This window comes from Neopsephotus bourkii, unplaced genomic scaffold, assembly GCF_033783945.1.
Source record: "Neopsephotus bourkii isolate Nb327-2 ecotype Australia unplaced genomic scaffold, CSIRO-AGI_Nbou_v1 NB_1637, whole genome shotgun sequence".
Classification (NCBI taxonomy): domain Eukaryota; kingdom Metazoa; phylum Chordata; class Aves; order Psittaciformes; family Psittacidae; genus Neopsephotus; species Neopsephotus bourkii.
In genome coordinates this window covers 10826500-10851745 of record NW_026902112.1, presented here as the reverse complement: position 1 = coordinate 10851745, position 25246 = coordinate 10826500, and the positions used below count along the sequence as shown (strand labels likewise).

Genomic DNA, 25246 nt, shown 5'->3' with positions numbered 1-25246 from the left:
CTTCGTTTTCCACCTCATCAAAAGGAAACGTAAGTTTTGGTGACAGAAGAGCTGTAAATATTTGATAGAATTCAGCCGGGAATCCATCTGGACCACGTTTCTGTTTTTAGCCTTTCGTTCCTTTCTAGTTTCCCTGTAATTTTATCTGCAGAGAGAGGCTATCTCAGCTTTTCAAATGGAAAACTGGTTTCTCATTTCCCTGCAAAGTAATGGCCTGGTAGGGGCTTCTGTTTCCTTACAGCCATTTCAAGTGGGACTGAAAGGAGGTTGCGGTGAAGTGCGGTCTGTCCCTTCTCCCATGTAATGAGGGATGGGACAAGAGATAAACAGCCTCAAGCTGCACCAGGGCAGGTTTAGATGGAGCTGAGGAACAATTCCTTCCCCAAAGGGTGCTCAGGCATTGGAACAGGCTGCCCAGGGCAGGGCTGCAGTCACCATTCCTGAAGGTGTTCACACAATGTGGAGATGAGGCCTCAGTGCCATGGGTCAGTGGTGCCCTTGGCAGTGCTGGGGAACGGTTGGACTGGATGAGCTTAAAGGGCTTTTCCAACATGGTTTGTTCTATGATTCTCCAGTCCTTGCTGGAGCTTGGACATACCCTGATTTGCAATGAACCAATTTATCTTGAAGTGTCTGCAATATCTACAATGTCTGGCAAAATGTAATTGCTGCCGTTGTTTATGATGCTTTGTTGATATAGCAACAATGTCTTTGATTTTTATGAGCCGTGTAATCATTAGGGGCCAGATTCTCCCACCTCTCATGGATAACATTTAATCCCTGGATTAAGGCAGCATGAAGAGGGAGGCACTGTTCAGTTTGAATAAGTATTTCTGGTCTCATTGTGGAACGAACCCTTTAGACACAACTCTGTGCACCCTCCTTGGTTTCTCATGGATTTATTTGCCTGGCTTGTTTGGGTTTGTATTGGACCTTAAACTATTTAGGTTGTGCTTCAGTTGCAGTGTTTTCATTTCCTTCCTTATAGTAAGATTGGGCTTTGATTTGAAGGGTACAATGGATTAGATTTTCTGTCTTCTTTAAATTTAAAGCCAGTTTTCACTTCTGCACAGCTGACTTATCTTTTAAGTTTTATTTTTTCAAGTTAAATGTGATTTAATCAGGCTATTTACCAATGGTAAATACAAAAATCATAGAATCATGGAATGGTTTGGGTTGGAAAAGACCTTAAGATCATCCAGTTCCAACCACTGCCATGGGCAGGGACACCTCACACTAGACCATATCATCCAGGGCTCTGTCCAGCCTGGCCTTGAACAGTGCCAGGGATGGAACAATCATCACTTCTCTGGGCACCCTGTGCCAGCGCCTCAGCACCCTCACAGTAAAGAACTTCTTCCTTAGATCTAACCTGAACTTCCCCTGTTTCAGTTTGAACCCATCATCCCTTGTCCTATCACTCCAGTCCTTAATGAAGAGTCCCTCACCATCATCCTTGTAGCCCCCTTCAGACACTGGAAGCTGCTCCGATGTCTCCATGCAGCTTCTCTTCTCCAGGCTCAACAGCTCCAGTATTCTCAGCGTGTCTTCATTCACATACATCCCTTATAGGTATGCAATTATACAACATAGATTATTTCTGTGAAGAGCAATAAAACGAACCACAACACAGATGCATCTTTTGCACACTTCCCATCAGGTGTGAACTCAGCATCTGTTAATTCCTCATGCCCGTTCCTCACTTTAGTCTCCAAAGGCTGTTTACCTTCATAAATGCACAGATGGATTTACGTTCGAGCCTGCCTGAACACAGAAGGATGCTTAGCCACCAGCTGAACATCCTTCTGTGGCTGGTGGGCTTCTAGTGATGGCTCTGCTTTCTGCTAAGTATTTATCTGTACTCCCAGGTTATAGGGAACTAATATCAAGTTGATCTGATGATCAACAGATATCAAGAACCGGTGATTCTTGATAGTATGGTTATCTTGAAATATGGCTCTTAGTGTTTAGCCTAACCTAGTTTATAAGGCCAAGATACTGGGGTTGAGTGAAGGGCATGCTCACCATGGTCATGGAAAGAGGCAAAGACAGAGCAGCTGACCACAAGAGGTGAATCTTGCGTATCCTGTTGCACTGTCTGGTTCTGGGCTTAGCTGAAGGATTTCCTTCTGGTTTTGACATATGAAGAGACAAAGTGGGTCAGCACAGAGATGTGTCCTTGCAAGGTGGATTAAATCCATTCCAGTTACATGATTAGATGTGGCTGCTTTGTTAAAAGCATGAGAACGTGGTGAATGGATCAAGGCTTCTCCCAGTATTTTCCCACGTTCCCTGAGTTGGGGGTGATACGTTTAATACCACATGATGGATTTTTTCTTTCCTTCTCCTTTTTCTTATAGTCCTGTTGCATTTTTCAGCTTGTGTAAAATTTTAGCATCCTGTACAAAGAACGAGGTAAGTTCTCAGAATCATAGAATCATAGAATGGTTTGGGTTGGAAAGGACCTTAAGGTCATCCAGTTCCAACCCCCAGCCATGGGCATGGACACCTCACACTAGACCATGTCACCCAAGGTTCTGTCCAGTCTGGCCTTCAACACTGCTAGGGATGGAGCATTCACAACTTCCTTGGACACCCTGTGCCAGTGCCTCACAGTAAAGAATTTCTTCCTTATATCCAGTCTAAACTTCCCCTGTTTTAGTTTGAACCCATCATCCCTTGTCCTGTCACTACAGTCCCTAACAAAGAGTCCTTTCCCAGCATCCCTATAGGCCCCCTTCAGATACTGGAAGCTCCTATGAGGTCTCCACATAGCCTTCTCTTCTCCAGGCTGAACAGCCCCAATGTTCTTAGCCTGTCTCCATACAGGAAGTGCTCCAGCCCCTGATCATCCTTATGGCCTCCTCTGGACTTGTTCCAACAGTTCCATGTCCTTTTTATGTTGAGGACACCAGAACTGCACACAATAGTCCCAAGTGATTTCTCACAAGAGCAGAGCAAAGGGCCAGGATCACCTCCTTCAACCTGCTGGTCACACTCCTTTCAATGCAGCTCTGGATCCTTTTTGATACTTACCTATACTTTTCATGATGGAGTATCCCCTTCCTTTCATTCCTATCTCCTCCTGGATTAGACTCCTTATTTCTTGCAGTAGAAAAAGAGGGGGTAGTTTACCTTTTCCTGGTGATTCAGAACTCCACAGGGTGTTATTTTATGGGCTTTCCCCCCCCCCCCCCCCGTCTTTCTTTTCCAAGCCCCAAGGGGCCTCACCTTCCTACTGTTTTATGAAGAAGTTTAGGATTAGATAAAGCACGGAGAAGAGAGGTGAAAATAAGAAATTTAAACAAAAATGTTACTTTTCTTTAATGTGTTGTATGTTTGTCCTTCCTAGAGCTGGCATCTCCCTCCACTCCTCTGTACCGAAAAGCAGACACCTGCCTATTTTGCTCTCCAGTCTTCACTCCCTCTGAAGCTATGGGTCACGATGTAGTAGTAGCTATGGGTGCTCAGATACCTTTTGCACACACTGACATTTAGGAGCCTTAATTTGGAGCCAGTCCCCACTCTCCTGCCAGCCTCCAATGCTGTGCATCACCTCTCAGGTCTACCAGACCCACATGTGCCTCACAGGGGCATCTCCGATGGTACTTGACACCTACATTTTGACAGCTGCATCCCACATTGTATGTCCTGTCTTCATCAGGCTCTTGCAAATGGCTGTTTGTAGGGAAAAACACTGTGTTTTTTGGTGCAATAATCTGCAATCTGTTTTGAAGGGCAACTCTGTGCTTACGTGCTGGGTTTGATAGTCAGCTGCTTTGCTTTGGCTTGTTCAGGGCTTGGCGTTCCTCTTACATGAGTCACACGCTGAAGAGAAACTGCTTTTTCTCCTTGCTATTTGCACTTGGTTCCCTTTGGTGCCATCATGTGCTACAGGAGCTTAGCAGCAGACAGGAGGAGTCCCAAAGTGTGTGGCCAATGTTACTAAAGCTGGGAAATGAGCTGAAACAGGGGGTTCTGTGGTCCTTGGTTCATAACTGGAGGCTGCGTCTGAGCAGACGACCAAGGCGGTCTTCTAAGCATGATATTGGATGTACCCCAAAATGCATCTGTCATAGGATGATAGAAAGCTGGGGAGGTGATGAGTTGAGCTGCTTTGTGCTGTTTGCTCTCTCTGCAAGTGCTTTTTGGTCTGGAGAAGACAAGCTCCTTTGACAGCACATATTTACACATCCAGATGCTCCGTGCATGCTTTCTTGTCGTCCTTGCTTGTAAGCCTTCAAACTCAGTGAAATCTCTTTTCTCTTGCTATGCTAATCCTGTGCTTGCCTACCCTGCTCTGCTGCAGGCAGGAGATGTGGCAGGGGGCTCTGCTCCTTTGTGAAGAGCATCCCATCCCCAGCTGATTTTAGTGTGTTTTTGTAGGATTTAGGGAAATATTTTGCTGTGGTTTTCTGCTGCATTCCTTATGTGAATGTCTATGGTCAATAACATCTCTATTGCTGTTTCCTCTTCAATCCGTGATACTTCATTTTCATACTGTTGCCCCATTACAGCAACACCAATAGTTCCTTGTCTGTGACCTACTGAGGAGCATCCTTTGCTTTAAAAATGTCTTCTTATCCGGGGAGGGGGAAAGTTGAAACAAAGCCGGTCAAGGAGCTCATCCTCTCCCCTGGCCTTGAACACTGCCAGGGATGGGGCATCCACAGCTTCTCTGGGCACCCAGTACCAGTGCCTCAGCACCCTCACAGTAAAGAATTTCTGCCTAAGAGCTCATCTCAGTCTCCCCTCTGGCAGGTTCAAGCCATTCCCCTTGGCCTGTCCCTACAGGCCCTTGTCCCAAGCCCCTCTCCAGGTTTCCTGCAGCCCCTTTAGGCACTGGAGCTGCTCTAAGGTCTCCCCTTCAGGAGCCTTCTCTTCTCCAGGCTGCCCCAGCCCAGCTCTCTCAGCCTGGCTCCAGAGCAGATGTGCTCCAGCCTTCGCAGCATCTCCATGGCCTCCTCTGCACTCACTCCAACAGCTCCATGTCCCTCTTGTGCTGGTGCCACAGAGCTGGACCAGGACTGCGGGGGGGGGTGCTCCCCAGAGCAGAGCAGAGGGGCAGGATCCTCTCCCTGAGCTGCTGCTCGCACTCCTTTTGATGTGGCCCAGCACACAGTTGGCTTTCTGGGCTATAAACCTTGGTGTTTATATGAGATGAGGCTGATGGATATTCTGATGGTGTACATTGAATAGCAGTATTTCTACTTCTTGAAGTGGTACATAGGAAAGAAGTGATGTTTGGTTATGGGGGAGCAGGATCCAAGGATTAAGGAATCTATCACTTGATTAATTCAAGCATCCTGTTTTACTCTGCATCTTCTTCCCCAAAAACATTGCAGGTCTGTCAGTCACGATGTTCCTGTAGCCTCAGAACTTGTTGCCATCCTCAGATGTGTTTTTCCTTAGTCTTTTGAAATCCAATCTAAATTTATAAGTGTCATTTCTAATTTAGTTAAGCTGACCTCATGCATTGCACTTGGTCTTTGTCCATTCGTGCATGTACATCTTCCATAATTAATAAGTTGACTCTAACTTCACAGTAGCAAACTAGACACCAGTTCCCTCTTCTTTGTGTTCCTCCTCCCTGATTTTTTTTTTTCCTTTACAGCAAATAGACATTAATATTCATCCTTTGGAAGCAGTGAAAAGGCAGATGACACCTGGATTCTGAACTGACTGAAAATGCAATTTTGCTGTTCACTGAAATATGTAATACGGGTGTGTTTTCCTAGCATAGGGATAGATTAAGACCGTTCTACATGCAAGGTTCACAAAAAACAGACAGCATGGCACAAAACAGGGGAAAAAGAAAGAAAACCCTTTGTGGATTAGCACAAACACTGTTTCAGAGTATTTGTACTAGGAAAATTCAAGTTGGAAGCTCTCTAGACTTTCTTCTCTTGGAGAAGTGAGAAGAAATGTTGTTTAACCATTATATGAATGCCAGTTTAAAACAATAGGATGGGTTGCATCACATCTCAGTCAAAATGAGCTAACAGTGACCTGGCACTAAGTCATTTAAGCACTGCCATCCGTATAGCATTGGAGTGGAACAGTAGAATACGTGACATGCAACTCAGTGGCGGTAGACTCCAAAACATCTTTGGTCTCCCAAATACTGTCTTCCTCCTTGATCTAAATAGCTCAATATCAAGGAAGCCTGATGGTGAACAGATACTTGGGTCCTGAGGGTTGACCTTGCTCATGCAATCACTTTGTCATTTATCACACTCGGTTGCTGCTTTGGGAACCAAACTGATTCATTGTGTGCTGCCTTGTGCTTTGAAGATGGAAGGCATCCATCTTTCCATGGCATCTGTGAGTCTGTTGATGGAAGACTTTTTCTCGCAGCTACTTTTGCTCTTGAGAAGTTTATACAACTTAAATGAATGGGCATCTATGAATCTGAGATTCCCAAGCTAAACAAAATACATCTAGTCCTTATTTTTGGCATTTGCCTAAGGCCAACCTGTCTCTGGTGCCTCTTAGCAGGATTTGAAGACTTTCAAGCAAAGATGTGCAGTCAGGTCGATGTGAAAGAGAAGTCTGTGTATTGAAGTGGCAACTGGGACTGACATGAAAGGAGCACAACAGGCTCCCAGACTGCTTGTCTTACCTCTTTTCTTTGTGTCTAACACGCACAGACATCTGTATAATGTGAAATGTATACAGATTACTTGCATTCATTCCTTCCCATCTCTTATGGCTTCCTTCTCCTTCACGTTGAGTGACAGTCCATCGGATCTGAAGTCCTCTAACACCAAGAGGAGGTGTTAGATAGAGCTTGGTGGGGATGGAGATGCCTTGTGATTGACTGGAAAGGATCTGGTGTACCTGATGGGTGCTGTTAGGCTGCATATGTTGGGGATGATTGACTGATGAAAGAAAGGGTTAGGGAGAAACTGTTCCTGTTGGGTTTGCATAGTGTTGCTAAGCTGGTGGAAAATGAGAGGAAGCTTGTGATCAAGTGTGCTGGGGCCAGATAGCATTTGGTGTCATCCCAATTAGAAGCACAGGGAACCGAGTGTCTCTATTTCTGTCTCAGTTTATCTCCATGAAAGATCATGGATGTCTTATCTCACTACTTCTGACTTCCCAGCCTATCCTCATAGTATCTGTTCCCCATACAAACTGCTCTGCTCCTGGAGATCTCTACAATGGCAGCTATACCAAAGGGAAGAAAAGAGTCTCTTAAGAAAGCGATCAGATGCTTTCCTGAAATAAGGCTTTGACAAGGATGAATGCAAAAAGAGAACTGTTCTCATTGTTTCTTAGCTGATCGCCAGAATAGCAGCAGCAGCTCGTTTGTGAGATAATCAGTGCTGGTTTTACTTTGCACCTACTCCACAGTGCCTTAAGGCTGTGGGCGTTCACTTCGCCCTGTAGTACGCTTCAGCTGGAGGACGGTAGACAAGAATGTGCTTCAGTGTGTTGAATCAGGGTTGTTTACAGTCATAACTTAACTCTGTGCCTGTCACGTACTACATATGTGTCTCTAGAAGTTTCTGGGAGTCTGATTACAGATACAATGTCCTGGGGTCTTGTTTGTTGTTGCTGCTGCTGCCGTATTTTGTACCATGTCAACCTAGGCTAGACAGTGTGCTCCTTAGGCCATGGGGACAGAGATGACTTCACTCTCCAGGGATCTTCCATCAGCATTAAAACTTAACTGAGAAGCAAAGTAGGAAGAAGCATCTCTATTGCTGCATCCCTGGCCGTGCTGCCAGCAGAGAATTGCTCCTGGACCACTCTCCTGCCACTCCTTTCTTTAGCTCCTAAGCACTGCTTTCCTTGCTTTGCCCGCCCAAATCCACCTGAGAACATGATGTTAATATCACAAACATCACAGAAGGTCCAGAGGAGCATAAATTACTTCAAAAGCAAGGACTGGAAAAGGAGGAAATCATCCCCCTATGGCTATTCTGATTGACCTATGACAGCTGTGTCTGGAGGCTTAGTGAGCACTTGAGATTTGTCCATCAGCCATCCCTGCCTATGGCAGGGGGTTGGAACTGGGTGATCTTAAGGTCCTTTCCAACCCAAACCAGTCTGTGATCCTGTGATTTTTCCAGGTGAACAGCACAAAGTTTTACTGAGTTTTGGGTTTAATAATAGAGGAAAATCCTTGAGAAGCTAAAAAGTGGTATATCTGTGACACGAGTGACAGAGGCGAGGCTGGGGAACAAACTGTTATAAAGGGGATTTGGGAAAGCAGCACACTTGCAAATATGCCCTTTTCATCTCAGAGCTTCAAAAAAGCTTTCATATTAACAAAGTTAATCCTGGTGGTCTGCAAATAGGAAGGCTCTGTATCTGTCTGTCCATTTTACAGGCAGAGAAATTGAGAGAGCTCTATGGAAAAGCATGAAAATGCTGAGTGTTTTCCCTTCTTGTGAATTGTGAGCACTGGTAACCAAGTCTCCTACTGAGAAATGAAAGGGGTCAATCTGTTCAGTTCATCTGAGGGAAGGTTAGGAGGCAGCAGAGAGATCAAACAGCAAAGTTCAAGAGGTGAGAAGATGCAGGTCTACTGATGGAGAGGCTGGGGCTGATCCTTCATTAGCTGGAGCCTCAGAGAGGCTCTTATGGGAAGAGGTGACCTGCTCTGACCACAGAGGCTGTAGGGGTTGATGCATAAACATGGTTTGTGTGAAATGATCTGACCTTTATGAAGAAGGTCAGGCTGGTTGGTGCAATGATTTCATATGAGTTGAAGCCTTAGGAAAATGTATCCGTAGTTGGTCATCCAGAAATGCAGGTGTCATCATCACTGATCACTTGTGAAGCCCCCAGTGAAGGTACTTCTCTATCAGGGAGGTGTTGGTAGAGCTGGGAATAGAGGACAAGAGTGCTGCTGTTTTCCTTACCCCCTGCATTCATTGATGGTAGGTAATTATCCTTATCATTATCCAAACTGATTTTACTGTGAACAGGAACAGTCTGTGTTGTGGGAGCAGTGCTGTTTCCCAAGCAGGAAGAATCCTGATGAGAGGAGCCCACAGTTCACTGGGGAATTCAAGAGAAGGAATCCACCTTGATGCCTGGTCTAGGCTTCAGCTGGCTCTTAACCTGCCAGGGAGTCCCACTGAATCCATAGCCAAGTTCCTAATGCTTTTTCCTGAGGAATCTGGAGTTTCTCCCTGCAGTGTGATGGATCGGTCCTGAAAACAGTGAATGCTCAGTCTGGGATACTTGCAAATGCAAGCCTGGAAGTTAGGAGTCTGAAAGTTCTGTGTTTGTGACCATTTTTGCAGTTGACCACATTGTGTGACCCTTTCTTCCCATCCCATAATCATCCATGATCTTCACTTGGATGATGTGACTGCTTAGATACCAAGGAAGGACTCCGGTTGATGGATGTCAAAAGCTAGACTTTTGCTGGTGAAGTTGTGTAGTCTTCATCCTTGGAGATAGTGAGAACCCAACTGGACACAATCCTGGGCAACATCTCTAACTGATCCTGCTCAGAGCAGGGAGGGATTGGCCTAGATGGTCTTCTCAACTGTTCTGGGATGTTGGCCCATTTTTCCAGCTTGTCCTGTGGCAGCATGACCCTCTGGTATATCAGCTACTCCTTCGAGTAGTGAGACCAGCAGACTTGCTAAGGGTACACTCTTCCCCATCAGCCAGATCAGATGAAGGTGTTAAACAGATCAACCCATTGGCTTACTACTGTCATTATCGCCTCCAGGTGTAAGGAGACCTTCCCCATGTTACCTATTCCCAGAGGTGTTTTATCCTTCCTCATAGACGCTCCCAGTGTCTCACTTCATCTTTCCTGCATTGGCTTAGAGCTACTCCCATGCCTTGTCCAACATAGATGAAAAGAAAGTTTTCCTCCCTGTCTTTTGTAACAGCTTTGCACAGATTTGAAGGCTCAAGTTTTCCCATCAGTTTTCCCTTCTATAGGCAGAGCAGCACCGTTTACTCAGGCTTTACTGGCAGGTCATGTTGTCTTGCCCTGTTGTCAATCTCCAAGTTCCCCTTAGACTGTCTTTAGAATCTGTGCTGGAGCTTATTGCCTACAGCTCAGGACTGTGCAGTGTGGGTCAAGCAAAAGGTTTACGCCACCTGTCTGGAAGATTGTAATCCCTCTTGTGAATCCCACGATGACATTCCCACTTTTACATGGAATGTCATTGCAGATTGATGTTCAGCTGTAGTATCCCTCCATTCTTCCCTGCGGCACTGGACAGTTGTTCCCCATAGTCCATTAATGCTCCTGTTTGCTGCTTCTAAATTCAGGTCCCTGCAGCTGACCTGAATTATGCAGCATGTTATTCTCTTTGCTGAACATCACTTCTGCTCTGTTAGGATTGTTCTGAGTTATAGAATCATCGAATGGTGTGGGTTCAGCTTTATATCCTATGCATGACATCATAGAGTGTAGAATATCCCTTGGGTCATGTGGGTCAGCTGTCCTGGCTGTGTCCCCCTAACTCCTTGTCCAACCCCAGCCTAATTTCTGGTGGGGTGGTGTGAGGAGCAGAAAAGGCCTTGACTCTGTGTAAAGCTCTGCTCAGTAGTAAAGAAAATATCCCTGTGTTATCAACACACTTTCCAGCACAAATCCAAAACACAGCCCCATACCAGCTACTATGGAGAAAATTAACTCTGTCCCAGCCAAAACCAGCACAAGTGCTCTCTAACCTATTTCTTCCATACTGAAATCTTCACTTTCATTCCAACTACTAATAACATGGCCATGAATGGAGACTGATATGTGTAAAGGAAATAGAATGGTTTGGGTTGGAAAGTACCTTAAGATCATACAGTTCCAACCCCCTGCCATGGGCAGGGACACCTCACACTAGACCATGTCACCCAAGGATCTGTCCAACCTCACCTTGAACTCTGCTAGAGATGGAGCATTTACCACTTCTTTAGGCAGCCTTTTCCAGTGCCTCACCAACTTACAGTAAAGAACTTCTTCCTTATATCCAACCTGAAATCTTTAGTTAATTTTGCCTTCCAGTGTCTTTCCCAACCCAGGAAGCATGGACCAACCCTTTCCTTGACCACCTGCATCCTGCTCTTATATCCCCTGCATGATTAACTTCTACTGGGTATATAAAGCAAGAAGTAGTCACATCTCATTATAATACAAATGCATGTCTTTGGCAGGATGGATGGCCTCTTAGTCTGGCTTGAGGGTGGTTGTTCCTTCATTTGTGCTTTAGGTGATGAGGCTAAAGCTGTGATAAAATGCTTTTTTCTCTCTCTTTCCTTTCCCCTCCTGTATCCAGTATTTCAGGCAATACTTGTTCCAATCTGTACCAACTGCCTTCACTGTAAATTGGACAAGTCTCCCTAAGGAGCAGTAGACAAAAGACTTAGGAGGTGCCATGGGGATGGGGAGGGAAATGCTTTTATTGCCAATCAAATTAGAGGCATTTAGATCTACTCTTCCATTTTCCTGTAAATACCTTACTGTGGGGTAGGAGTGTGGTTGCGAAGCTGTGTGAATAGCGAGTATTTCAATGGCTTAGTAGGACGGGGTGGGAGGTGGTTGTTGCTAAAAAGGATGCTTGAACTAAACCAAAATATTTCATTTTCTTTCTCTATTTTTTTTTCTCCCTCAGAGGGAGAAAAAGTTTTAAAATGGAAGCTTTGAAAGTGATAAATGAACACAAACCATTTGGAGTGCTCTAGAAGCCATCCTGCTCTCCCCCTTTAGCACCGCTCTGCTGGGGACAAAAATAGGTGCATTCACTGTTTGCCAAAGGGACGCTTGCCCAGCTGTAATCAAGTCATTTTACAACACTGTGTAGACTTTTCAGTCCACGTTTTGTTGTGTGTGGCCCTGGGGAAGTCATAGCAGCAAATGCTTCCACTTGCTTATCTCCAAAGAGAAAGGATGGGTCAAGATCAGCCTCTGTTTTCAAGCTCTTGGTTGTCCTGCTTCCCTGCTTGCAGTGGTTTTAATCTGTAGCCATGCTTTGAGATAAAGAAAGCACCAGTCTTTATCCCTGCCCAGAAAGTTTCTTGTAATTGTCTTCTATGTGCCCTTATTTTCCCAAGTAGGAATTTTGCTGGACCTTTGGTTGGATTTTGCAATGGAGGTTGTGTTACTGTGGGAGGTGTGGGCAAATCTGAGACCTGGGGAAGATAAGAGTTGTTCTTAAGTCTGCTGCAGGCTCCCCGAGTGAATCTTCATCTTGTTTCTTGTAGTGCTTAGTAGTTGTGATGAATGACTTCCATCAAGACGTTATAGGCTCCTTATAGTTTGACATGCTTGACGGGACTGTTATTGTGTTGTTGAGTGTCTTGGAAACCCTTGGCTTGCAGATGGCTTCTTTTAAGTTCCCCTCTCATTTACTTCATTTGTTGTCTCCTCAACGCACACACAAATACACACATTTATCCTTCTCTTTGGCTGTTTGGGCTATTGCAGGTTGCTGCCATAGGTTTGTGCTAAAAGTTCTCTTAAAATGAAGGATTTGTGGCTTAGGGGCACCTGCAGCCTTAGATGCCAATTACATGCATACGTGGTACACTGGGGCTGGATGGAGAAGCTGTACGCTGGATTTACTCTGCTTTTAATAGATTTAGCTCCATCCCTTGGTCTCTGAAGGCAGTTGTGCTTTCATCCTTTTTTATGTATCTGGCCCAACTAGGTGAGAATGGTGAGTGATTTCCTTTAGTCCTAAAGTTAACCTGTGTGATGAATGTCAGTGGTGAATCTGCTTGGTTTTGATATTATGAAAGAAAAAAAGAAGACTGAAGTACAAGAAGTGTCCCACACCATTAGGCTGTTCCCAGTGCAGCCCACAACTGGGGATTTCTCCATGGAGCACAAAAGGAATAGTTGCAAATACACCACTGTGTCAACACAACCCAAAAGAGACTTCAGCCCTCTGCTGAGGCATCTGTCAATGCATACATCAGGACATCACGCAACATATGGCCATGTGTCAAGCAGCTCCTGCAAGCTGGTGACCATTCCCACCTCTTTGCATGTCAATGGGACAGTGTCTTGTCCAGGCCATGTACAGTTTGAGTACCTAAGCCCAGGATGGAGCACTGTATCTCTTGTTATCCAGCCTTACACCCCAGTATCTTTCTCAGCAGAGGAAAGACTTGGACCTGGTGGAGCAGGTCCAGAGGAGGCCACAGAACTGATCAGAGTGATGGAACACCTCTCCTGAGACAGTTGTGTTCTTCAGCCTGGAGAAAGCTCTGGGGAGATCTTACTGTGTCCTTTCAGTGCCTGAAGGGGACTTATAAGAAAGACGGGGGCAAACTGTTCCAGTGCCTCAGCACCCTCACAGTAAAGAACTTATTCCTTATCTCCAACCTGAACTTCCCCTGTTTCAGTCAGAACCCATCACCCCTTGTCCTGTCACTACAGTGTCTGATGAAGAGTCCCTTCCAGCATCCTTGTAGCTCCCTTCAGACACTGGAGGCTGCTCTGAGGTCTCCACGCAGCTTCTCTTCTCTAGGCTCAACAGCCCCAATGTTCTCAGCCTGTCTCCATACAGGAGGTGCTCCAGCCCCTGAGCATCCTCGTGGCTGTCTCTGGACTTGTTCCAACAGTTCCATCTCCTTCTTATGCTGAGGACACCAGAACTGCCCACAATAGTCCCAAGTGCTTTCTCACAAGAGCAGAGTAGAGGTGCAGGATCACCTCCTTCAACAGGTCATGATCCTGTTGATGCAGCTCAGTCTTTCTCTGACAGGGCTGCATTGATTCCATCCTGCTGCTGTTACCTTGCAGCTTTTCCTTTTGCCTTTTTCCCCCCTTTTTTTTCTAAACTAGCAAGGAAAAATAACTCTGGCTCCAATACTTATACCAGAGGCCCAGGAGCTTATAATATAGCAGTAAAATGTCTCTTTTGAGAGCTCATCAAGACTGCGCTGTGATGGATAGACTCCTAGCCAGCTGCGGAGTGGTAATGTTCCAGAAGACAGCATTACCTTTTGTTGATCGAGTGCCTAAGTCTTTGCCTACCAGCTCAGGATCTCAAAGCACCTTGTGAACAGCAGGGAATTAAATCTTGCCATGGCTGAAACAGATGAATAGTTGTCCTTTATCACTGGAGGAATTAAGGCACAGGGAGCTAGAATGACTTGGTTGCCCCTTATGTCTGGTGTGGTCTAGGAAAACTGGATTTTAGTGCAGTGGGCATCCTGAAGTTTGGAGATACTCCTATATTTATTTCATTTAGCTTTAGTTTTTTCCTGTTTTTCTTGGAATACTGGTGTTGAACTGACTTTTAAGTGTTGTCTTTTTCTGTTGTCTTAGGTTTGAAGTATAATCCTGCACCTTGCTATCTAGAAAATGTCTTATGGATCCATTGATGGGAGTGGATTTGGGAGCAGGAATCCATTTGGAGGCCCTTCAAGACAAGGCTATCAACCTCTTGGTAAGGTATTGATCCCTTCCTGTAAGGTATTCTACTTGTCTCCGTGGGGGACTGTAGTTTTACTTGCTCATGTTCAATGTGGCTGATGTATAAATATCACACTGGCTCCAAAGGCCAGTTCTGATACTGATTTTCAAAGGTGAAAACCCAACTTCTGTTGGGTTCAGTTTACATCATACTTATATGATGAGGCACCACATCTTAACGTGCTCAGGACTTCAGGCTGTAACATGGAAGAGCAGCAATGATGAGGACTTTGGAGGTATTTTAGAGGACTATGTAGCATGTTTTCTAGCCCTGCTCATGACTTTCCTCACCTACCCATCACATTTGCAAGAAGTTTGTCCAAGTGGTTGCTCTGCTCATTGCAGACAATGGGAGTAGGTGGGAAGATGTGCAAAGGGCAACACAGAGGGTAACTTAGCTGCTGCGGATGCTGCTTGCTTGTGGGAAACTTGTTCAGATGTGGCAACAGGATCAAAAACTGGCTCAGGCAATGCTGAAACTGTAAACAGTGTCTTGCAAATGACTGTGGATTCTGTTTTTAAGCACAAACCAGATGTGCTTCCTGTACCTGTTCCCACCTTGCCCCAAAGGACTCCAGTAATGCTAAAGTAGGAAGAGAAAAGCATCCAGGTGTCAACTTGTGCATCTGAAATGGTCCCAAATGTGCAAGTCAAAGCTGTGCTTCATAAAAGCAAATTCATAATGTAACTGTCATAACATGGAGCACAGGTAATGATTATAACCTCCTGCTTTTGTGTGTTGAAGGTGTTGACTCTACTGTGTCCCCTTTTTGACACAGGAGATGTTCTTTGGCAAGAGAACACTGGGTAGCACAATGGTTGTCCCTGTTGATGTGGGGCTGGCTTGTGCATGGAGGTTTAAAGTAGGTATCATCCTGACCACTTCAGAGCTACTGTTTGAGGCCAGTCCACATGGGAATGGGCAGATGAGACCACAGCTCCAGCTGCCCAGATATGCACCACATTCTGATCCAGATGGACAACTGCTGTGGGGCTGGATCTGGGTTAATCTAGTCTGGCTTTCAGGAAGCCTTGTTAGCTGGAGCATATCCTTGCATTTAATTTAGGTCCTGGGTCTGGCTTGCACTGCAGTGAACTGGGAGTGCAGACCTCTGCAGAAGCATCAGGAATGTGATTTTATAGCACAATAAAGGGCTGTGTTATCTCTTTGCACCAGGGAAGAACATCACCCCTCTCTTCAGTTGCCTTTGGTTTTGACTGGGCTGTTTATTAGTGCAGCCTGATGTGATTTTCAAGTTTTGAGGGTTGCAAATGTTCTTCAAGAAACATTTAATTGTTTTACAAATAGCTGTTTCCCTTGGATGGATATATATAAAAAAAACCCCATAGTTTTCTCTTGGTTTCCTGTTTTCCTACAAGTTTGGGTGTGATTATGACTTTTCTCCTTTGAACAGGGAGAAGGTATTGAGCTAAGTGTGAGTTGTCTGTGCAGCTGTAAATAGAGATTTTTAGGCTATTCTACAAGGCAAAATGAAAGACATAAAAGCAAAGAAGAATGAGATACTTGGGCACAATGAAAGAACTGTAAGAAAAGAAAATTGAAATGTGGACCAGACAAATGATGAATCTCTGTGAATTGTAGTTTAGGTTAAAAAAAACATGAATACTTATTGTGCTGTGTGAAAAGACCACTATTTTTAATGCAAATGCACAGAATAATTTAAGACACTCGCAGTCTCTCAATATTTGAAGGGATACCTCATTGTGCCTAGCTTGCCCAGTGTTTGGCAGTTACTGATGTGATGCTGAAGTCACCATCAGTGGATTGTAAAAGCAATTGATGTGGAAATATCAGCTTTCCTGAGTCCGTGGTCTGTTGGCTGCCCACTGGAGCCTGTTAACATGTTGGTTTATGTCTTGGAGTTGAGTTCTGGCTTCCCCTTCATGCATGCTCACATCATCTTGGGTAGCATTTGCGATGGACACATCTCCGTGGTTCTCCAGGGTTGATTTCCCCGGGAAGCCAAAATTGGTTGTGGACTTGCTGAATACCAAGTTGGTCTCTTGGCTTGGCACCTATGGCAGGAATTGCAAGGGCAGAAGCCTGATTGCATTGTCCAGGGCAGCTTGGAGAAACCTGTCTCCCTTATGTGTGTCTCGATCAGAGATGTTCATGTGAACCAGCATTGATTTCCATGCCCCTTCACCATGGGAGACTGAGTAACACATGCTGGATGTCTGTTGTTGTAGTATCCCTAAGTATTGACATTAATTAAGTGTCAGGAGAGGGTAATGCAGCACTAATTGTCTTCCTCCTGCTTCTGAAAGACAGATGACTGGCTCACTAAGACAAACTATTAGATCATGGTATGGCTGGAACAAAAGAGCACAGCCTTCCTGCCAGTGTACGTATGTCTGCTCACAGCAGGGACAAATCGATGGACGCATTCTGTATGTGCTTTAAACCTCTTCTTTTTGTCTAGTAAATAAATATACCAGATGCCATCATCCCTGTCCAATGGTGGTGTGTGGTCCAACAGTAATATTCAGGCACCCAACAGATGCAACAGTAATGGTGATGGGGGTGGCACTGCTCAATAGCCTTTTGGTATTAAATTGACATGGAAGTCACAAGCAAAAACCAAACAGGTTTTGGCAGCCCTAGCTCATGCAAGGAGCTGGAGGCTTGTCACAGCAAGCGGTTGTGCAGTAGGATGGGGGAAGACAGAACCACTGGGGACTTGATTTCAGAAACCTTTAATTTCATATAAGAAAGCAAAGACTCAAGAGGTTGGTGGCTTGGTTTGTTTAATAAAAGGTGGTACTATCAAAAGGGTATCCTCTGTCCTCATACCAATCTGTCCATGTTGGCTGCATTTCCTCCATGCTCAATCCGAATGCGCTCCCCAGGATGGACAAAGAATAATTACATGAAGGTTCTTCTCTTGGCCCTGGGCTGGCATGATGATGGATGGACTTAGAGCCTATCACTGAATGGACTGAGTGGTGGTTGACCTTGTTGACCAGCCTAGTTAGAATGATCCATGGGGTCCATTTGCAGTTTTTGGAGGAATCCAGGAGGCAGTTTTGGGGGGAGTTTGGTTTGCCTGGGATTTCTGAGTGTCAGACAACTGTGGTTCAAACTCTGCTTTTGGTGGTGTTGCTGGGTATCCAGAGTCTTGGTTGGGGGTGAGGGGAACAAGTGTACTACTATTACTGCTACTATGACTACTATTACTATTATTATCACTATGATCATCATCATTATTGTTATCATTATTGTTAATATTTCCCTATTTGAAATTGTTGGGAGAAAAGAGAGATTGCACTCATCAAAACTCAAATGTTCTGTGGCTAGGGAGCACCCTAAGTTGTGCTACATAGAGACCAAGAGGATGACATGGAATATAGCAGCTTTGGGGGCTGACAGTGTCATCCCACAGCCACTAAAGAGCAGTGTGGAGTGGCAAGTAGAGGTGTAACCTGTGTCCCTGCTTTGCAGTGGTGAGTTGTGACCTTCTCCAGCAGCATCTGTGTTTCATATCCTTATTTTGCTCCCCTAAATCCATGTAAACCCAAATGAACAGGTTGCTCAGAGAAGTGGTGAATGCTCCATCCCTCGCGCTGTTGAAGGCCAGGTGGTACAGAGACTTGAGTGATATGGTCTAGTGTGAGGTGTCTCTTCCCATGGCAGGGGTTGGAACTGGATGATCTTAAGGTCTTTTCCAACCCAAACCATTCTGTGGTTCTGTGTTCCTCTTTTTCTGTGTAGGAGCATGTCTGGGCTTCAGCTATGCATTGGTGTTGCATTGAAAAGTTATAAAGTAGATAGTAGGAATTTGTTAGGTATTTTATTTTGGCTTTTATATTCTAAGTTGAGAAATGAAAAAGATTGAAATTACTTAAAAAAAGGTATTCTTTCCAGTATCAGAAGGGGGCCTATAGGGATGCTGTGGAGGGACTCTTCATTAGGGACTGTAGTGACAGGACAAGGGGTAACAGGTTAAAACTTAAACAGGGGAAGTTTAGGTTGGATATAAGGAGGAAAATCTTTCCTGTGAGGGTGGTGAGGCACTGGAATGGGTTGCCCAGGGAGGTTGTGAATGCTCCATCCCTGGCAGTGTTCAAGGCCAGGTTGGATGAAGCCTTGGGTGGCATGGTTTAATGTGAGGTGTCCCTGCCCATGACAGGGGGTTTGGAACTGGATGTCCTTAAGGTTCTTTCCAACCCGAACCATTCTATGATTCTGTGATTCCATGATTCTATGATTCTATGTCTAAAATAAACAGAGATCAGTCACTAAAGCAGTAGGAATTAAAACCTGATTTCTTATGATTTTGGTATGTGTAACATGTGGAGTCTACCATGGTCAGCCTGTCTTCCCCAAACCATCTTTCTGTAGGGGAAGTGAACAAGACCTGCTGTATACACGAAGAGGCTCAGAGGTCAGGGAATTCAAAGAGGTTGAATTAAAATGCTACAAGCCAGGAAATCTTTAACACTGCTTCTATTAACCTTGCTGTGCATTGGACATTAAATCATAGAGTCATAGAATGGTTTGGGTTGGAAAACCTTAAAGCTCATCCAGTTCCAGCCCCTGCCATGAACAGGGACACCTCACATTAAACCATGTCACCCAAGGCTCTGTCCAGCCTGGCCTTGAACACAGCCAGGGATGGAGCATTCACCACTTCTTTGGGCAGCCTGTGCCAGTGCCTCAAATGCCAGTTGGAAGTGTCAAGGGTAATTCCATATTCTGGAGGTGCAGTGCTTCTAGGTGTGCTTAAACAGCCACTGGGTCAGTGCTTATTTTTACTTCATTTAGGCCATTCTTCCTTCAGTTGCTCATGAAGTTACTCAGTGGGACACTGGCCAGAGTTGTACTCAAGATATATCGCATGTGCATCTTTCTCCTTGTCTGCTAGGTTGGTTATCTTGTCGCAGGATGAAATTAGATTGGTCCGTGCAAGTTGTTCTTGGCAGTGTTCAGTGGGTATATATCACCTAATGATCATTTGGGTACTTAGCAATTGTTAAATGATTTGTTCCAGCATTATTCCAGGAATTGGATCTATAATTTTCTTTGCTCACCCCTCTCTAGCTGCCTCTGTGGTGCTGCAGCAAGTTCCTGGGTGGAAAGTCACATGTAAATGCTGGCAGTGCTGTCTCTGTCCTGACTTAGCAGTCATCGTCCTTCTTGTGTGACATGGTTTAGTGTGTGCGTTCCCTGCCCATGACACAGGGGTGGAACTAGATTATCTTCAGGTCCTTTCCAATCCAAACCATTCTATGATTCTATGATTGTGTCCTCTCCAGTGCTATTTTGCTCTTTTCCTAGAAGTTTTGGAGAGCGATTTATCCTTTAAAAACCCATCATAGGGTTCATTGTTGCCTCCATGTTGGCAAAGTTGCAGATCTCTAGTGCTGCATAGGAGGGAATTGCTCACACCAGTTGTGATCCCTTTGGTGGTATGGGGAGGGCAAGAGCTCTACTGGAGACCCAAGTCTAGTGGCTAAAGCTGGGGTAGATATTGGCCAGGGCCTTGAGCAACCTGCTCTGGTGGAAGGTGTTCCTGACCATGGCAGGGAGTTGGAACTGGATGAGCTTTAAGGTCCCTTCCAACTGAAACCAGTCTGGGATTCTGTAAATGAAAACTCACCCCAAAACTCATGGATGAACCAACACAGTTGCCTGGCAACCACATGGTCTCACTGCAGCTCTGGGTCTGATGGCAAACCATGGGAAGGAATCCATTGCCAGCTTCACATCTTCGCACTGTAGAGTGTTGAAGCACATAACAAACTCTTGAGTACACAAGGAGTCCCCCTAAGGTTAATTACCATTAAGCAGTTGGTTAATCATTTTTCTGTACTGGGAAACACTGCTTTGTTCGTGCATTGACTTCTTAAATGACTTCCAGTACTTGCAATGCTTTGTTAAAGGGACGCTGAAACCCTTGGTCATTGCAGCATGGGGTGTTGTTTAAATGGTCTAGAAGGTGGTATAAGTCTGGTTGTGACAACTGTTCTTCATTGGAGCAATGAGGGACTCAGCTGTGCACTTAGAAGTCCTTAGTATAAAGCATTAGAAAGAGTTAAAGTAGTGAGATAAAGCAAGAACAACACTTTTTAATCTTTTAGGAGATTCAAAGCTATTCTGCAATATTAGATGTAGGCTTTTCTAAAGTTAAAGCCTTTAAAACTGAAGGATTGGGCCAGGTCTTGGTCACATTCAGCAACAGAACCAAAGCATGATTTTGGGATGGAGTCCTGTCAGACAGGTAGAAGGAAGGACTTAAAGTGCGACCTTCTTTACCAACTTTTATCTGCCATGCATAGAGGGGTCCACACATGTTACTCTCAGGTTACCACCTGGAGTATAAGTGCTCTTGCCTGTGCTTTATATAGGATTAAGCAATAAAACTTCTTGTCAAATGTGTAAAAAGCTTCTGAGGGTCTTAATGATTGACTTTGGCTTTTAAGTCTTAGGTTCTGTCATATTGTCTTGAATTTATGATGGTGCAGAAGTAGATGACCAGGTCTCATATTTACTCTGTCATTAACTGGCCTGAAATAAAGTGTAGGACACAGCCTAGATGAAAACGGTATAAAAACATCATAAGATGATCTCTTCCACTAGACAAGCTCCAGAAGTTTTGTATGGCATTTACAAAGGAATTGCTTCATATTGTTCCTTTGCTATTGTGCAAGACATCCAAACACCATAGATATATTTCCTTAGTCCAGCTACACTAAACTTAGGGGATATTCTCTGGTTTACATTCAGTTCTTCGAGATCATAGCAGTGATTTAATGAATTAATAAACCTAAACATAAGAAAACATATTAAAGAATAATGAACAACATGCTTTATAGCAAAAGAAATTGCCAAGGGGATTAAATTTCATACCCGAATTAACTTTGAAAGTGTTTGTTTTGAAAACCTCTGCCCCATCCCTTCTGGCACTTTTAACATTATAATAAATGCTTTGCTATAATCTCAGTATTCCAGGGAAGTACTTGTGCATTTATTTATATAAGTAGCAAAACCAGGAGACACCATTGGAATAGATGAGTGTTTTAATTAAATATGTGAGGGTAAGCTGGTAACTTCATAGAATTTAAAAAGAAATCTCTGGGGTAAAGAGAACCTTTTTTGTTTCTTTACCACTTTTATGTGCAATTCTCGGCCATCCAAAGCCATTCTACTGTAAACATGTAAAAACCATGCTGCTGGTCCCCATCTTGTAATAGATGGTCAAAAGAGGTGATCCTGCCCCTCTACTCTGCTCTCGTGAGACGTCACTTGCAGCACTGTGTGCAATTCTGGTGTCCTCAGCATCAGAAGGACATGGAGCTGTTTGGAACAAGTCCAGAGGAGGCCACGAGGATGATCAGGGGACTGGAGCACCTCCTGTAAGATATTCTGGAGCACCTAAGAAGATATTCTGAGAAAGCTGGGGCTGTTCAGCCTGGAGAAGAGAAGCTGCGTGGAGACCTCAGAGCAGCTTCCAGTGTCTGAAGGGGGCTACAAGGATGCTGGAGAGGGACTCTTCATTAGGGACTGTAGTGACAGGACAAGGGGTGATGGGTTCAAACTGAAACAGGAGAAGTTTAGATTGGATATAAGGAAGAAGTTCTTTACTGTGAGGGTGGTGAAGCACTGGAATGGGTTGCCCAGAGAAGTGGTGAATGCTCCATCCCTGGCGGTGTTCAATGCCAGGTTGGGCAGAGCTGTGAGCGACATGGTTTAGTGTAAGGTGTCCCTGCTCATGGCAGGGGGGTTGGAGCTGGATGATCTTAAGGTCCTTTCCAACCCTAACTATTCTATAATTCTATGATTCTGTGATCTTTAACAAGAAAAAATAGAAAGGAAAGACACTGGCCTATCCTATCCTGTGTCTGTCTGTCTGTCTGTCTACCTATCTATCTAAAATACATGTATGTCTGCATATCAGGAAACCAAGCAGGGTTGAAATTCAATGCAGCTTGTCTGTCCTATGTTGGATTGCAGTGACGTTAATGTGCAGGGAGTGGTCAAGCACATAGAATCATAGAATCACAGAATTGTTTGGGTTGGAAAGGACCTTAAGATCATCCAGTTCCAACCCCCTGCCACAGGGAGGGACACCTAACACTAGACCATGTCACCCAAGGCTCTTTCCAACCTGGCCTTCAACACTGACAGGGGTGGAACATTCACAACTTCCCTGGGCAACCCATTCCAGTGCCTCAGCACCCTCACAGTAAAGAACTTCTTCCTTATATGCAATTGAAACTTCCCGTTTAAGTTTGAACCCATCACCACTTGTCCTGTCACTGCAGTCCCTAATGAAGAGTCCCTCCCCAGCATCCCTATAGGCCCCCTTCAGACACTGGAAGATTCTCTGGTGTCTCCACACAGTCTTCTCTTCTCCAGGCTGAACATCCCCAATGTTCTCAGCCTGTCTTCATGCTCTGTCTCCTTTGCTGTAGTAACTCCAGTAAATTTGAGAAGGGACCATGTTGGGCATTGTCAGGAGAGCTAGAATAGTATTTGACATGATTTTGCTTTGTCCAAAGTCACAAGGCTAGGACCTTTGAAGGTCCCTTCCAACCCGGACTATTCCATGTTCCTATGATTCTCTAGGTACGAATCAGACATTGGCTCAGCTTAGGTTGTTATCATGGGTGAGGGTGTGCTGCAGCCCCCTTTTCTGTGGCCGCAAAGCAAACTTTTTATTAGCTGTATTGCTTCGGACATGGTTTATTTAAGTTGTAGAGTTTCTGCTTGAACAAACCCAAAGAATCTGAAACTTCAGATAAAGTCTAGGAAGGGAAAATTTAACCTCTGCTGCCTATGCTGTTGTGGTGCGGAAAGAGGGTGCTGCAGAGCACACTGGGTGAGCTGGAGCTCAGTGTATTTTAGGATGTGTTTGCATCCAGTGTAATGGGCCAAGGAATTAAATACATATAAACTAGCAAAACCTCAGCTCATGAGTGCAGCTTGTAGCCCAGCAGGTCATTGACTGTATGGAGAGCACAAACGTGGTCAATCGCTCCTGCTCCCACCTCGAGATCCGAGCCTCTGAGGAGGAGGATTCTTCTCTTTGATTGCTGGTATAGCCCTGGAGAAGCCCATCTCTTGGGAATCAGCAGGCAGGTGTTCATCCATCTCCAGGACAGGCCCCTTCACACCTAAAGGTGACTTGGGAAGACAAACACCATCACTTTGAATGCCCCTTCTCTTCCTTCTTCTTCCTCCATCTTTATATGCTGAGCACGATGCTATATGGTCTGGGATATCTGCTGGGTCAGGAAAGGCCTTGACTCTGTGTAAGCACTGCTCAGAAGTAACAGGCTCATCCATGAATTATCAATACTGTTTCCAGCCAAAGCACAGCCACACACGAGCTGTCAGGAAGAAGTGAACTACCAAAGATAAGTTCAGCATGTGGGTAAACACCTATTTGTTTTAAACCTAGGTGGTACCTAATAGTCAACCTATTGTAAAATCTCTTATGGTAGGAGTAGAATCACAGAATCATAGAACTACAGAATGGTTTGGGTTGGAAAGGACACTAAGATCATCCAGTTCCAATCCCCTGCCATGAGCAGGGAGACCTCACACTAAACCGTGTCACCCAAGGCCTCATCCAGCCTGGCCTTGAACACTGCCAGCAATGGAGCATTCACCACTTCTTTGAGCAACCCATTCCAGTGCCTCACCACCCTCACAGTAAGAATTTCCTCCTTATATCCAATCTAAACTTCCCCTGTTTTTAAGTCTTAACCTCTTACCCCTTGTCCTATCGCTACAGTCCCTGATGAAGAGTCCATCCCCAGCATCCTTATAGCCTCCCATCAGGTACTGGAAGCTGCTCTGAGGTCTTCATGCAGCTTCTCTTCTCCAGGCTGAACAGCCCCAACTTTCTCAGCCTGTCTTCAACAAATAAGTAGTTCCTGTGTAATACATATATTGATGTCTCTTTCCTGAAAGCAATGAGGTTCTAACCACCTCTGCCACCACTTTGCAGTGTGGCCTTACACAAATCTCTTCCCTCTTTTCTTGTTTCCTTTCCCTCCTGCTGCCTTGTATTATCTAAATAATTAACTTAAGGGTGAAGAAAATGCCATTCATAATCAATTAGAACAGAGTTTAGCATCCTTTGTGTTTGTGTGCGTTTTCCTTCTCCTCTTTGAAGATGTAAATGGAGTTTTATAATACTTGCTTCTGCCAACAAAATGGGAATGGAGCTTTACATAGACACTGAAATACTGTGGATTCCTATTCTGCAATCTGACTACAAGGGTGTATTTATTTGCAGAACATATACAAACTCCCTTCTGTACATTAGGGAGGGGTGGGCACAGCTTGCCCAAATATGTGTGACAGAAACAGAATTGCATTTGAGTAGGGAAGAAGGAATAAAGCTTTATCCATGCTGTCAGTCCAGGAATACCATTGCTAACTCCCTTCTTCCTGCTTGATGTTTGCTTGGAGACAGATGCTGGCAGCTAGGAGTGGGCAGGGATTAAAGGTCGACAATGAGGAAGGATTTAACAGATGTAAGCAGGTAGATTGGGGATTAGGGTGAGTTAGTGTGAATGGAAAGCATTTAGGAGCAAGGAGGGATTTTAAACTGGATGTTAGGATGTATGCGTGGCAGAATCTGCCCTGGATTTCTCTGTTAGACTTGGGCATTAATGGTTGGGATTCATGATCACCTTTAGGGGTTGTTGATGTGCTGAAGTTAATGACAGTCTTATAGATGGTTGTTTTGGGGTGGAAAATATGGCTTGCGTAGGTTTTCAAGTGTGCTAGTGATTGTAGAGGTGTCTCTAAAACTGATTTCATGCTGCTTCCTGATCCTAAGATGGAAAAGATAGGGTGAAGAAAGAGGAATA

The 25246-nt window shown here is 44.7% G+C and overlaps 1 protein-coding gene across 4 annotated transcripts in view; it reads left to right on the top strand.

Annotated features, from left to right (window-relative positions):
- TSNARE1 (t-SNARE domain containing 1) overlaps positions 1–25246 on the top strand; it is a 496003-nt gene that overhangs the window by 92376 nt on the left and 378381 nt on the right. For all 4 annotated transcript variants that reach the window (XM_061374211.1, XM_061374213.1, XM_061374209.1 and 1 more), the window contains exon 3: positions 14252–14372. In XM_061374211.1, the coding sequence (XP_061230195.1) occupies positions 14288–14372 (85 nt within the window). In that variant the 5' untranslated portion in view covers positions 14252–14287. The remainder of the gene's footprint in view (positions 1–14251; positions 14373–25246) is intronic.